General features: G+C 43.5%; 1 protein-coding gene across 6 annotated transcripts in view; it reads left to right on the forward strand.

Annotated features, from left to right (window-relative positions):
• The window catches only part of SLC8A3 (solute carrier family 8 member A3), a 140,566-nt gene that overhangs the window by 110,006 nt on the left and 16,350 nt on the right, over nucleotides 1-14,210 (forward strand). The window contains exon 2 of one of the 6 annotated variants that reach the window (XM_040975617.1): nucleotides 13,306-13,412. The exons of 4 other annotated variants lie outside the window; for them this stretch is intronic. In XM_040975617.1, coding sequence (XP_040831551.1) covers nucleotides 13,306-13,412 — 107 coding nt within the window. Of the gene's footprint in view, nucleotides 1-13,305; nucleotides 13,418-14,210 lie in introns of all 6 variants that reach the window. One more of the 6 variants, XM_040975621.1, reaches the window with a different exon arrangement.

The following is a 14,210-nucleotide window of genomic DNA, read 5'->3' on the forward strand; positions in this document are numbered from 1 at the left end:
GAACTTAAAAATAAAATCTGCTGAAAGAGCAAGAATCATCAAAGGTGAAAACTGGGAAAATAACCCTCTTAAGACATTCCTTCACCTCCCTTGTGTGGTGCTGGGTTACCCAACAACATCCACTAAATGGGGTCATCCCCTCAAAAAAAAATTGAAAAAAGACTTGAAAATAGTATTTAAAAAGTCTCATCACAGGTGCCTAATTAAGCTATATTTTACTGGGTAGTTTTGAGAAGGAAAATATGCACGGGTCTTGAGACAAGACCACAGGGATCAAGTCTGTCCCTTCTGAGCTGGGTGATATTGGACAGAATAACTTCTGACAGCCTCAGTTTCCTCATGTGCAAAATAAGAATGTATCACAGTATTCTGGAAAGGATCAAGTAAGTTATTTGTGCAAAGCACCGTGGCTGATAGGAAGCTGGCATGTATAAGGGGAGAGGAACATCATAGTGATGTCCAGAAATTAGGGAACTTTCAAGCTTAGCTCAGTCCTGGATGTTCCTTCAACATCAACATCAGAACCCCCTTCCTTTGTCATATAGTCCTTGCCAGTGTTCATGAATGAGAAATCAAGCGTTCAGCTACTCCCTTATTATTGGGGGGGGGGAGGAGAGGGAATTTATTTTTTAAATTTTGTTTTATGACGCAGTTTAATAGGCACTGAGATTTCCTGTCCTCCTCCCCAAGTCCCCTCCCCGCCTCACTGATTTCCCCTCTAGTTTTACAATGTGTGTCTTTCATGAATATTCCTAAATCCATCATGCTGCCACTGAAGTGTCTCCCAACAATGTGGACGTGACAATGTCGAAGAGTCCAACATCCAACTGTCGGGACATCTTCAGCCATTTCACTGGGAGTCCATCATTGCTCTGTATGCATAGAGACGTACTGCTGTCTGTCTCCACTACACTTCCATCATGCATCCCCTTAAATACAGAGCCAGTGTACACAGTCCACAATGGGGAGAACAATGATAAACGTTCATCAATGTGAAGTTAACAATACATTAGTATTTTTGTTGCATGTTCGTTAACTTCACATTGGTGAACGTTTATCATTATGCAACAAAAATACTAATGTATTGTTAGAGTGGTGAAAAAGAGTATCAAGAACCTTCATGTAGGAATAGATGTCAATACATGACCCATGCGGTGCTAAAGAAATTCCAGTAAAAGCCAGAACATCATTAGATGCAGCAGTAACAGTGGTAAAAGGGACATTAACAATCTCCGGTGTTTACAGGCAATCAGTCTTTTATGGATGATGGATTAATGAATCACAGGAACTGATTGAGGAAGTTACATATAAGTAGGAAATGAGAAACGGCAAAGTTCACAGGAAAAATAATTAGATTTGACATCATAAAGCTGCAGATTTAAACAAGAAAGAGTCACGGCTGAGGAGATGTGTAGAACATCCTCCAGCCGTGTTAGCATTGAGCAGTACCAGGGCATACTCTCTTAAAATTAGGTATGAATCTACCTTCATCCCTTAGCAGAAAAGCATTCTATTGATTTTCCTTGATTCCTGGTAGTCTAGTTTCTGCTACATCCTTTGGTTGTGGGGTCACATGTGTTCGTTTGTTCTTTTGTTGTTGTGTGTGTTTGATGGATGTTATCTTACATTAGAGCAAACATATGATATCTTACCTTTTGGGATTGGTTCATTTACCTTAGCATAATGGCCACCAGTTTGGCTCATCTGGCTACAGATGATTGTATTTCATTCTTTTTAATAGCTGGGTAGTATTCCATAGAGTAGATGAACCAGTTTCTCTATCCAGTCCTCTGTTAATGGGCATTTAGGCTGCTTTCATGTTTTTGCAATTATCGATGGTCTGCAATGAACGTAGGTGTGGATGTTGCTTTTTCGTGTACTAGGTCCTTATATTCCTAGAAGTTGGATTTCTGGGTCATATGGGTAGGCAAATTTTCATTTGTCTGATTATTTTTCATACCACCAGCAGTGGAGTAGGGCTTATTTTTTACCTGCATCTTCACCAGCAGGTGTTGTTGGTAGTTTTCTGTATGTGGGCTGGGCCATTCTCACTGAAGTTAAGTGGAACTTCAGTGATTTATTTGAAGTTTTCTTATTGCTAGCGAGCTTGAGAATTTTTTCGTATGCCTGTTAGCCATTTGGATTTTTTCCTTTGAAAAGTGTCTGCGCCTTTCCTTTGCCCATTTCTTGACTGGTTTGTTCGTTTTGTGGTTATGATAATTCTGGAGTTCTTCGTATATTCGGGATGTAGGTTCTCTATCTGCTGTATAGTGTGCAAAGATTTCCTCCTGACTCTGTTGATTGCTTTTCTACTTTGTTGATTGTTTCCTTTGCTGTGCAGAAGCTTCTTGGTTTGATGTAGTCCCATTTGTTTATTTTGGTCTTGACTCCCTTTGCTTTTGATAATTTTTCTAGGAAGTCTTTGCCTGTACCTATATCTTGCAGAGTATTTCCTACATTTTCTTCTAAAAGCTTTTTATTTTCTGGGTGTAGGTTTAGATCCTTTACCCATTTAGATTTGATCTTTGTGTATGGTGAAAAATGGGGATCTTGTTTCTTAGCTCTACAGACTGCTATTCAATTGTCCCAACAGCATTTATTGAAGAGACCTTCTTTTTTCCTTGGGTTGTTTTCTGTTCTGTTGTTGAAGATTAGATGGCTGTACATGTGTGGGCTCCCTTCTGATGTTTCTGTTGTACTCCATTGATCTTCCTTTCTGCTTCTATACCAGTACCAGGCTGTTTTGCAGATGGCCAGTAAGTTTACTCACATGCTGATTTGGAACTTTCCACCTAATTAACATTCTTTCTGGGCTCTCAAGGTGGCACTTGCCCTCACTCCCCTGCATGCAGAGGCTCTCCACTTGACATGGGCTTCGTTCAGTTCCAGGACAGCACCACCAATGCCTCTGTAAGATTCCCAAAGACTATAGCCCTGGGCTCAGAATCCCCAGTGATGATTGGAAAACCACAAGGCAATCCAGCCTGATGGTTCTGGGGTGCCTGGCCATGGGCTGCCACGGATGAGTCAGAGGACTCTGATAGGACATGAGATATGGGTGATGCAATTCTGTTCCATCTCCCAGCTTCACAAGTCAAATTGGCCAGTTTGTCTACAGCTAAACACGTATTTATCTGAAACTCCCAAATTCTTGTTCAATCTGGATCTTCTGTCAGAGAATCTCTAGTTTTTCTCTGCTTCCTTTAGTTATATTTCATGGTGAGCTTTCTTTGCAGACATTTTCTTCAGCTTTAAAGAAAAATTGAGCTTGGTAGCCATTAGCATCATGGAAAGAACATTAGATTTGGAGTCCAGGCAGCCTGAGTTTAACTCTTAGCTTTACCATTTACCAGCTGTGTGACATTGGCAAATGGCCAATTCTCTGTGGCATTTCTTCATGAAAGATGATCCTGCTTCCTCTGGGCCATTTTGAGGGCCAGGTGAAATGCTGTGTGAGCAACAGCCTTAGGCGTATGGGAGCAGACTCCAGTGCAGGCTTTTGTCTCCAGCTTAGAGCTGCCGTGCCCACATTCAAATCCAGCAAGTACATAGAGTCCCTTCTGCCCTTGCGTGGCTTTGGTTTCCCCTGTGGATTTACGTCATGACAAGCCTGAGCATGGCTTGAAGATGACACTTTCTTCCTGGGAAGAAGTCAGATCTGAGCATCTTCCAACTCCGGAGTAACTGATGTGATGTCCCCCCTCTCCTCCACTTCATTTCCTGATACCTGGCTTAATTGATAGAGAAGCCATTGGAAGAAGGCTCCAGAAGTCAAGGCTGTGTCTGCCCCTTGTGGAGTGAGCAGTTTTCAGCAATCCTCTTCAGATGTCCTTTCTTGTAAGCTTTTACTTCCAGCTCCTTCACCCTCCCCCTGCAGCATCTCCTGATGCACAGAGAAGGACCCTTGGAGAGTCCGTTGTCAGAGCCCCACAGGCTCAGCTTCATCCTTCCTTTCAAACTGTACCCCTTCCCCCAACCCCACTCCACCATCACCATAGCAACACAGCAGTGTAAAAAAAAATAAAAGAGATAAGGTATCTAAATATAGTCTGAGTCTCCACACTTCCAGCATGGAGCCTAAAACCTAGGGGGTGACAACTAGGAGTGTCCAAGCAATGACTGGCAGCCAGGAGGGAGAATGAGTCAAAGAAGGGGTCAAGGGGAGGAAAAAGAGCAGTCATTTCTCAAGTTTACTGCCTGTGCTTTCTCATTTAAGCTCCTAACCATCTGATGAGGATGGTATCCCCTCCACAGTACAGCAGAGATTAGAAACATGGCTGAGGTCACACAGCTGCAAGTAACAGAGCTGGGCTTTTCGGCTAGGTTTCGGTGTCCTTGAGTGTATGTGTTTGCTCCCACAGATGAAAGATTTCACTGAGCATGAGCTGATAGGCATGAGTTCAGAGCTCAACTAAAATGTTGGATGAAACTAACCCAGATACACGGCATCTACCTCTGCAGCTCCCATGTGTTCCTGGAGAGCCAAGGAGCATGACGAGGAGTGTGGGTGGAACTGAATTTCCCAGAGCATATCATGGTGTGGAGTAGAGGTGGGGGCTGTTAGAATGCTCTGAGATGGTTCCTAACACTGCTGCAGAAGGGCCTTCATCAACAGACAGCTCACTGACTCAGACCATCACACATTCATTCAATAAATATTTTTATTAAGCAGCTGACATGTGCTCAACTCTTGTGACATCGAGACAATTAAAACAAATGCAACCCCCGCGCTTGCAGAGCCAAGATGACAAATAAGGTAATAATTACTTCATTGATGAATTCCTAATAACTGTGACAGGTACCACCTATACAGGTTGTACCACCTGCCTCATGATATCCAAATAAGAGGAAGACATGCTTGCAAAGGAAAGGAATCCATTGGATTCATTTTAAAGGTGATGTGCATTTCCCAGAACAGAGAGGTTGTACTAGCACCTTAGCTTCAGCCATGGACTTGTATGACTGCTGCTCCGCATTTCTGTATTTTTATGACAATCTTTTTTTTTTTATTGTTGCTTACATTATATTATGTAGTACAGTTTTATAGGCACTGGGGATCCCCCCCACCCCTCCCATACCCCTCCCCCCATGGTGGATTCCTCCACCTTGTTGCATAACCATAGTTCAAGTTAAAGTTGATCAGGCAACCAGTGAGATCTAAAGACCCAACAAACTAGATCCAAATGAAAACTGACAGTAAGGAAATTTTTAATATCTTCTTTCTGTTGGCATCCCTGATATAAAACTGAGTGTGTGAGCTGGGGATATGTGTGCCTTGGTACTCTCTAGAAACACGCAGTAATCGAACTACGGTAGTATTAGTTACTTAAGGGGAGCAAGAACAGCCCTGAGAAGTACCTGTGAATTATACAGAAGTGGAAACAGAGAGCAGGCATTCAAATTGTGAATTTCTATAGATACAAAGCCCCCGGAGTGCCTGCAAGGCAGCCAGTATGGGGGGTGTTATATGAATGAGTTAGAATTAGCTAATGTAATGTGTGTGGAGCCCTTTAGCTCTTCAGAGAAAACGCTGTCTAAATACATAGTGTTCCCATCAAAGATAATGATATAGTTCTCTATTTTTAGTGCTCCGCTTCCTACCTGCCAGCTACTTCCCAGGGATGTGGTAAAGATGAATGGGCAAGATCTGGGGAAAGTGCTTTGAAATCCTTGATTAAGGGCCCTCTGGGCAGATGTAGAATTGAAAATGTATTATATGACTGTCACTGTCATTATGTTTCCCTTTATCGCCCTGGAGTGTCACTGCCTTATGATTCAGGTGAGCAACTCCGTCTGCCTGTTCCATGCCCTGAACACCATCGGGAAGGCAACAGCCACAGATGTGCCATATAAACAAACATGTTCTCAAGCAGAGGGAGCCAGAGGCTTTCCGGGCTGGCTCCTGTCGGCGGGCCTTTGCCTCTGTTTAAGCCTAGGTTTCCCCAAGCTTGTTTTACAGCCTCCTACAGGATGGGGATATGGGAACATCCTTCCTGGAATATGTGTTGAGCATAGACCTTCTGCCCCCAGACAGAGGTGAGAGGTGGCCCCTGGAGAGAGCACCTGTATCCTGAAAAGGAAACACACTGGCTTGCACCACCTCCCGCTGCCAGCCAGGAGAGTATGGGAATAGGTTTACAGAAGGGGAGCCGGGGGAAAGAAAGAACTTGAGATATGGGAGCTGAACCCACAAAATCAGATTTTGACATTTGTGATAAGAAAAGGGGTAGCAGCTCCTCCATCATCTAGGGTGAAACTAGAAGGAAGTGGCTGCCTAGGGCTGGGGACCCTCAGTGTGGCAAGTTTGACACTATAAGCTCTGTTACACACACACACACACACACACACACACACACACACACACACACACACACACACCCTTGAAATCCCGTCTGCCTCTAACCAGTGGGGTTTAACTATGCAAATGACTGGCCTCTGCAGCCGCCTAATAGGAGAGCAGATAGAATGTTGGATGGCATGTGGAAGGCTACCCTATGAAAGCCTTTCAGCCTCTGGGCCATGAGACTTCCTGAGACAGGGTAAGGCCAGCACGCAGTGCTATGAAAATGAGGACAGATGTTGAGGAAAATCCCGTATCTCTCCAGGCATACCCCTTGGTCTGCAGCTCTTCCTCAGGCCAGACCACCAAGTTGAGAAGATACCCTGTCTGTTTCCAAACTTGCAAATTATCTCACTCTTCTGACTCAGTCCTAAAGCGAGAGGAAAATCTCTTTATTGGTTGTTACAGTTGTCACTTAAACAGGCCATCATCAAATCAAGTGACATTTATGACTACTTCATCTATGCCAGTTATCAAACTACGATATCTCATTTAATCTTCTCAGAGCCCTTACAAGGTAGGTTTTATTATGGTACTCATCTTCAGATCCAGAGACCAAGGCTAACAGAGTAACTTACCACAAGTCCTAAAACTTGTAAGTACTTTAGCCAGATATTCCTGATTATAAGGCCCATGCTCATGACAACTAAATGATGGGGTGGATAATCATTTTCATGGCATCAGCTACAGGAAGGAACAATGAAGAATGTGTTTGGCAAAAGCTATAACTGAATAATTGAAGTGACAGCAGAGGCAGGATTCCAGCCAAGGTGACTCCTTCATGCATGTCTTGAAGGCTAAGAAAAGCAGTTTAGACTTTCTGGGGCATGAAAAGGGGAACTAGTAAAATGCTCTTTTTATTTAAAAAAATGATATTTTCAAAACAGAAACTCCAAGCAATACTCCAATGGGAGCAGGATGTATGAGCATGGACTTTGCTTGTTTTACCCTGAAATAAACTTCTATTTCCATTTCCCACTAACTTTTTGAACTGCTCTTGTGTGTGTAGGAGTGGGGTCGAGGAGACCAGCAAGAGTGCCTCAGTTTCCCCATCAGCGGTTTCACGTTAAGTGCTGAGCTCAAGCTGTAAAGTTACACAGCATTGGGCCCAGTTTCTGGATCCACCACTTAATGATATTCATTCACTCAACAAATACATATGTGATCTGTGTGTGAAAGACTTCCCATTGCTGGTCAAGAAGCAAGCTTCTTCTCTCATGAGCTTTTATTCTGGCGGACTGCACAGAAAAAAATATACAAGATAAAAGTAAAGTAGCATGATATCATGGATAGTTTCTGGAGATCAGATTGGATAGAAAAGGGAGTGGTCTTTGATCTGAGATAGTTAAAATGAACTGAATTATGGAAGAAAATTTCCAGGCCAGAGGAAGCAGCTGGTGCAGGAACATGGTCATTGCATTTGAGAAAACACAATGAAGTCACTGATGGTAGGATATGGGTAGTCAGGGGAACACGAATGGAAAAGCAGTCGGCAGGCAAACTAGGCTGAGTTTCCAGGGCTTGGTTAGCAGTGCTCACCAGTGAGATTCTGGAGTCAGCAGCATTGCCACAAACCAAGAACTTGTTAGAAATGCAGATTCTCAGGCCCACCCCAAACCTGTGGAATCAGAATTGCTGGGGTGGGGACCTAGCCTTCTACCTTGATCAGGTTCTCCAAATGACTCTGAGTAGTGGAAACATTCAGAGTTCCTTAGCCAAATTATAGTTTCCATTTCATCTTAAGAGCAGTGAGAATCTGTTGAGGATTTAAGTGAGAGAAATATACTGTATGACCTTCTTCAAAAAGTGGCAACGTTCTCTGGTGGCTGAGAGGAGAATGGAAAGTAGATGGGTACAAGGACTGGAAACAGAGAGAACGGTCAGGGGTCTGTTGCGGCAGTCCAGGTGAAAGATGGCTGTGTTTGGGTAGGATGGAATGGCCAGAGGGGCCATCCCTGCGGAGGGGGTTTGTGGTGGCAGACAGAGCACACGAAGCCCTCAGAAGCCTGACAAAGGCAGGGAGGCAGAAGCTAGGGCCACTGTCACCTGTCCAGAGCACAGTTCAAAGGAGGTCTCCCCAAAGAAGACACTCTACCCGCTTCCCACACTCTCCCTATTGCCTGAGAATGGGGAGCAGCATGAAGATCTGGTCACCTTTGAACAGACATGTGGGAGTGGAGCTTTTGAGGGTGGGTCCTTCCTCTGGTGAGGTAGAGGAAGAACAGGAGGGCTGAAGAGGGATGAACAGATAGACTAGAGGGATGAGAAAGTCACCTGGCTTCCTGACGGGCTGAAAGGTTAGTTCTGGGGGGAGGGTGAATCAGCAGCCTGTTTACATTATAGCCTCACACGCAGACTTTGTCTCTCTCTTTATCTGTATATGGACATAGATATATATATTTCACACAAAAAACACATACACAGTTGCATGAGACCTACAGTTTCAAAACATGAGGATTTTGGTTTTTTGCTCCTATGATTACTCCTAAATATCCCATTGGAAATACAGGACTTCTTGCCCTGTTTGCACAGGCTCAGCAAGGGAAAACGGCTTAGGAAAACCTGCAGCAGGCAACAGCCCTAGCCTTTTCCTAGTCTCACTTGCTCTCCACTGTGGCATCAAATGACCACCAGAATGACCTAACCAGAGTAGGATTAGGGTGAGGTGATTGAGGTAAATTAAGCAAGTTCAGGGTGGGAACCTGTCTTTAGTTAAAATTTTGATTTTTGTTCATTGCGGCTTCTTAATGCATTATTTCTAGCTTGTGAAAAACCTCGCATTATGGCTTTTATCTTGATGTAAGGATTGTTAGTGCACCCTGAAATCTGCCTCTGAGATTCACTGGTCTCCTCTTAATTCCAGTCCTTGATCTGTTCTTCTCTATCAGCCTCTAGCGCTGAGATTCTTGGAATCAGCAGAAGGCTAGACGCTCACGTGAGAGCCAAGAGCAGGTGCTGCCGCAGCTGAGCTAGAACCAGGATTTCAGCCTCCGAGTTCCAACTCTTTGACAACCTCCTCTCTGTTTTTTTCTGTTAAGCATTGCGAAAACAAGAACCTACTCTTTGGCAAAAGAACGGAAGAACCTTGAGTCAGAAAGCAGGTCATTTTGAAGTCGAGGACACTTCTTCCCAATTCTGTATTCCCGAATTGATCCCAGTGGTTGGCATGTAATCTGCATGCTGCTCTCTCATTGACAGCCACTGCTTCACACTGCTCAAGGAGCACGATACCCATGGATTTCTGCAAGGACACTTCAGAAAAAAAAAATTACGGAAAATGGAATTGCAGCATCAATTTATTTGGGTGCAAAAAAAAACCCCTTGAAATCCATATATAGAAGGGATCTTCAAAATGCTTGCTAAGAAAAAGCTATGTATGGTTTTCAAACTTGCACCCAAATCAACTGTCCTTATAATGCTGCTTTTCCATGTTTTTGAAGTCCCTCTGTGTGCGTGCAGCCCAGGGCAGCTGTGCAATGTGAGCTCTGCTATAGTCAGTCCCCGATTTAGTCAGTCACTCAAGATAATGTCTATAGAATCAGCTAATCTTCCATGTAGTTAAGTCTCTAATTGAAGGATTTTGTCCGTCCAACCTAGAGATAGCAATCTTTCCTGGATTTGCTATTCAGCGGGATCTCTAGCAATTATCCACCAGAAATACAGGCTCTGGAAATGTTCAAGCAGACAGGGAATGAAGATGGAAGGCTAGGAGCTTTGACTGTATTAGGCTCAGGTCCTGCAGAGCCAGCTACTGTCTCTTCCTAATTATTAGAACATTTTTGCCCCCTTGGACCTTGAGGTTACTTGTCTATACAATAAAAACTTGTCTTCATTCCTCCTGGATCAAATCTTTCTTTAAAAAATGAGATCCCCAGCAGAGAGAGAAAGCAAGACAGAGAGACCCAATGTCTCCAAAGCTATGAATCAGAGAAGCGTCTACTTGTTCTCTTTGGAACTAGGCATGTAGACACAAGGGTAAATAAAATGGTTTTATAGATTGCCCTCAGTGCCTTTTCAAGAGGGGCATTTATCAACCTCAGAGCACAGCTACCATTTGTTCTCAGACTTTTTTTTTAACTTTCTTGACTTAGAAGAAGGAGAGTGTTGCTTGCAGTTATGGATCTTCCTCTCTTCCCACACTCCATTCTCCTGGGGTGAGTCAGAACAAATTTGAGGCCCAAATAGGGCTGCAAATAACCAAGTCCCATACCCAGCTGAAAGCTGTGTAGGCCCGGTGTGATGGAGATTGGAGATTGAATTCTCCTTTGAGAATAAGTAGGCAAGACACCCTACTGGAGTTGAGTCTCCCTCTAACGTATGAGAAAATGGTTGCAACCCTCACCCACCCCAAGTTCATCAGAGCTACCTTTTCCCATCATAACCTCATTCAGACACTTTGGTAGAGTCTGGCAGTGTCAGTGGGGTACTGAAACAGTTGCCTTCCTATTCCCAAGAGCTGGTTGTTGAATGTTTAATAATTTTTCAAGTTGATTGTTAACATTATTAGCAGCTTAAAATTGATATTAGTGGGAATATTTCCAACCACTGAAAGCCAATTTCAAAATCAAGGGTTCTTTTTTTTTTCCCAGGCAACTGGTTGACCAGCTTAGCACTGGATGTAACCCTTTGGAAGGTCTCTACTTGACCTCCTAGTCACTTAGGTATCTACATCACAGTTTTCTTGTAAGGATTCAGTTACTTAATGCGAGTCAAATTCTAAGGCCCGTGCCTAGCACCAAGGACACATTGTACGTGTCAGTAAATTAATTTGAAATCTGATTTCTAAACACCTTACCATGCTAATCATCCTTTTCAGTGTATATTTACTTCAGTGCCCCCCTCAAATGTAGTGTTAGAATTAACCTAATTAGCCCAGCCTCTAGACCCCTTAGTCTGGTTTTTTTTTTAAGATTTATTTATTTTTACTGCAAAGTCAGATATATAGAGAGAGGAGGAGAGATAGGAAAATCTTCCATCTGATGGTTCACGCCCCAAGTGACCACAACAGCTGGAGCTTCACTGATAAGAAGCCAGGAGCCAAGAACTCTTCCAGGTCTTCCATTAAGGTGCAGGGTCCCAAGGCTTTGGGCCATCCTCAACTGCTTTCCCAGGCCACAAGCAGGGAGCTGGATGGGAAGCAGGGCTGCCAGGATTAGAACTGATGCCCCTATGGGATCCTGGCATGTTCAAAGTGATGACTTTAGCCTCTAGGCTATTGCACCAGACCCCTAGTAACATTTTTAAAAGAAAGAAACACTAAAAGTGTTTTAATGTTTATAGTAACCATATAACTCAGCGTGTATTGCTAGTCCTGAGGTCCTTGTTAAGGCGTAGAAACGAATTGTAACTGAGTGCCTAGCACTAGTGAGTCTAGCAACTGGGTGGCTGGCTGCACAAGCTTCTTTGGAAACTGTGGTGGTGGATTTTGAGGCCTGTTGCAAATTACCAGCATGTGCAACATGGATCAAACAGCCCTCCTGGCTCCCTGGCCAAATCGCTGCTATACAGAAAAAGAGACATGTTGGTAAGATTCACACTGGTAAGGCCAGTGTGCCCCTTCCTTGCTGTAAAATAAAGCTTGTGGATCAATGTCCACTGATTTCAAAAAGACAAACGCCTCTGCCTTGTCCCTAAAGCAGGAGGGATAAGAAAGCTACGCATGTTGAGAGGATTAAATGCCCGAGCCTGTACAAGCAAACAGTAGTCTTTGTTCTTGATTTCGTTTTCTGTGGTTTTTGCTACCTACAGCCAGCTGCAATCCAAAGGCATGGCACGGAAAATTACGGAAATGCATTTCCTAAGTCTTCAGAATTTTCATTACAGAATATTGTGATAACTAGTCTATATTATTAATAGTTACTGCTATCAATCTCTTACTATGCCTAATTTAGAAATTTTTAACATAGATATATACGAGGGTATTTCCGAAAGATCACGAGAAGTGGAATTTACAAACCAGTTTATTTTGGTGCAAAAGAGTTTCAAAATCCAGACCATGGGAAGAGTCTTCCAAAAGTTCATGAAAAAAACTATGCCTAGATTTCTAAAGTTGGGGTTGGGGGAGGGGCAGCATGGTGGCTCAACAAGCTAGTCCTCCACCTTGCAGCACCGACATTCCATATGGGTGCCAGTTTGTGTTCCGGCTGATCTATTTCCCATCCAGCTTCCTGTTTATGGCATGGGAAAGCAGCAGATGCTGGTTCAAGTTCTTGGCCTCTTACCCCCACGTGGGAGATCTGGAAGAAGAAGTTCTGGCTCCTGGCTTCAAATTGACTCAACTCTGACTGTCGTGGCCATCTGGGGAGTGAACTAGCAGATGGAAGATCTTTCTGTCTCTCCTGTTTATCAATCTGCCTTTCAAATAAAAAGATAAATCTTTCAATAAAAACTATGCATAGATTTGTAAAATTGTTGCGCCAAAATAAACCTACACTTTAACTCCATTCTCATGAATTTTTCAAGTACTCTTGGATGTACACGTGAAAAAATAAAAAATGTTAAGTGTAGTAATAGGATTCAGTATTATCAGGGGTTTTAAGCATCCATTGGGACTCTTAGAACATAGCCCCAGCAGACAAGGGGAAATGATCGTGTTATTATCTTGCCATTGTTCTTATAATTGTCCTGAGATGATAGAAGCATTATTTGTCTCATTTGTCTCATCAGCTAAAGTATTTGTCCAAGGTCACACAGTAATCCATGGTTAGAAGTCATGGAGCCTTGGACCATGAAATCTGAGTTTTCTTTTCAGTCTTCAAGTGAACACACCACGAAGCCACATGAAGCCCGGAGGAGCCTAGCGAGGTGAGAGCGCCCAGGACAGCCCCTCACCTCCAGGCCCTAGGTGTTATTGGGATAACTTGAACCTTCTGGATCTCTTTGCTATTTCCTGTTCTTCCTGTTTCTTCTGCTGGCTCATCCCCCTCTCTGTTCATTGCTTATGATACTTATTTTTCCATCCACAGCAAAACAATTCACATCAAGGTAATTGATGGTGAGGCGTATGAGAAAAACAAGAATTACTTCATTGAGATGCTGGTCCCCCGCATGGTGGATATGAGTTTTCAGAAAGGTGTAGTACCCTGTCCTCCACACTAACATTAACATTCTTCTCTTTCTTCCTCTCTCCAATCTGTGTGTCTCCTTCTCCTCTTGTCTTTTACCTCTCTGATTCACAATCCCTTTTTTCTCTCTTGCTATCTTTTTACTTCTTCCTCTCGTCTATGCTCCCAGCTCAATCCTAACACCTACCAGCCTGTCACATGGTATGCACAATAAGGATGTTGGAGACTAATGGTTATTTTCTTCTGGGATGAGAAAATGAGTATGAGGAGTGAGGGTGGTGCTGGGAGGGGGACACACACACACACACACACACACACACAGAAACAGAGATAAACCTAAATTCCTAGGACTGTTGTGTATGAAGCTGTCATTTCTCCTGAATGGCTTAGTGCACAGCAAGAAGATAACCAGTTAACACAGTACCAAGCAGGAGGACAGCAGTGGGAAACACACCCTCGGCATGGATTCCCATTCGTGTCCACATGGCAGTTATATTCAACACTGAGTTTGCAGTCCAGGAAGTGTAATTGCATGATGGTTTGTCCCATGCTCCAAAGCAAGTCTGTTGAGGTGCCTTCTTATCTGTCACACCCTGACTGTCAAAGCTGGTTTCTTGCTGTGACCTTGACAATGCTCAAAGCACAGGTTTCAGTTCTAGGTCTTAACTCTGCCATCCTTATTAACAGCATGTAGGTGTAGAGGCAGGGAGTTAAAATAGTGGTAGAGGGGATTCTGATATGAGTGGAAGTTCCACCAAGAGTCTGTGGGACTTCTCAGACTGGAAGGAACAATGTTTTAACTTTCA

This window comes from Ochotona curzoniae, unplaced genomic scaffold, assembly GCF_017591425.1.
Source record: "Ochotona curzoniae isolate NIBS_2020 unplaced genomic scaffold, NIBS_Ocur_1.0 contig_2688, whole genome shotgun sequence".
Lineage (NCBI taxonomy): Eukaryota > Metazoa > Chordata > Mammalia > Lagomorpha > Ochotonidae > Ochotona > Ochotona curzoniae.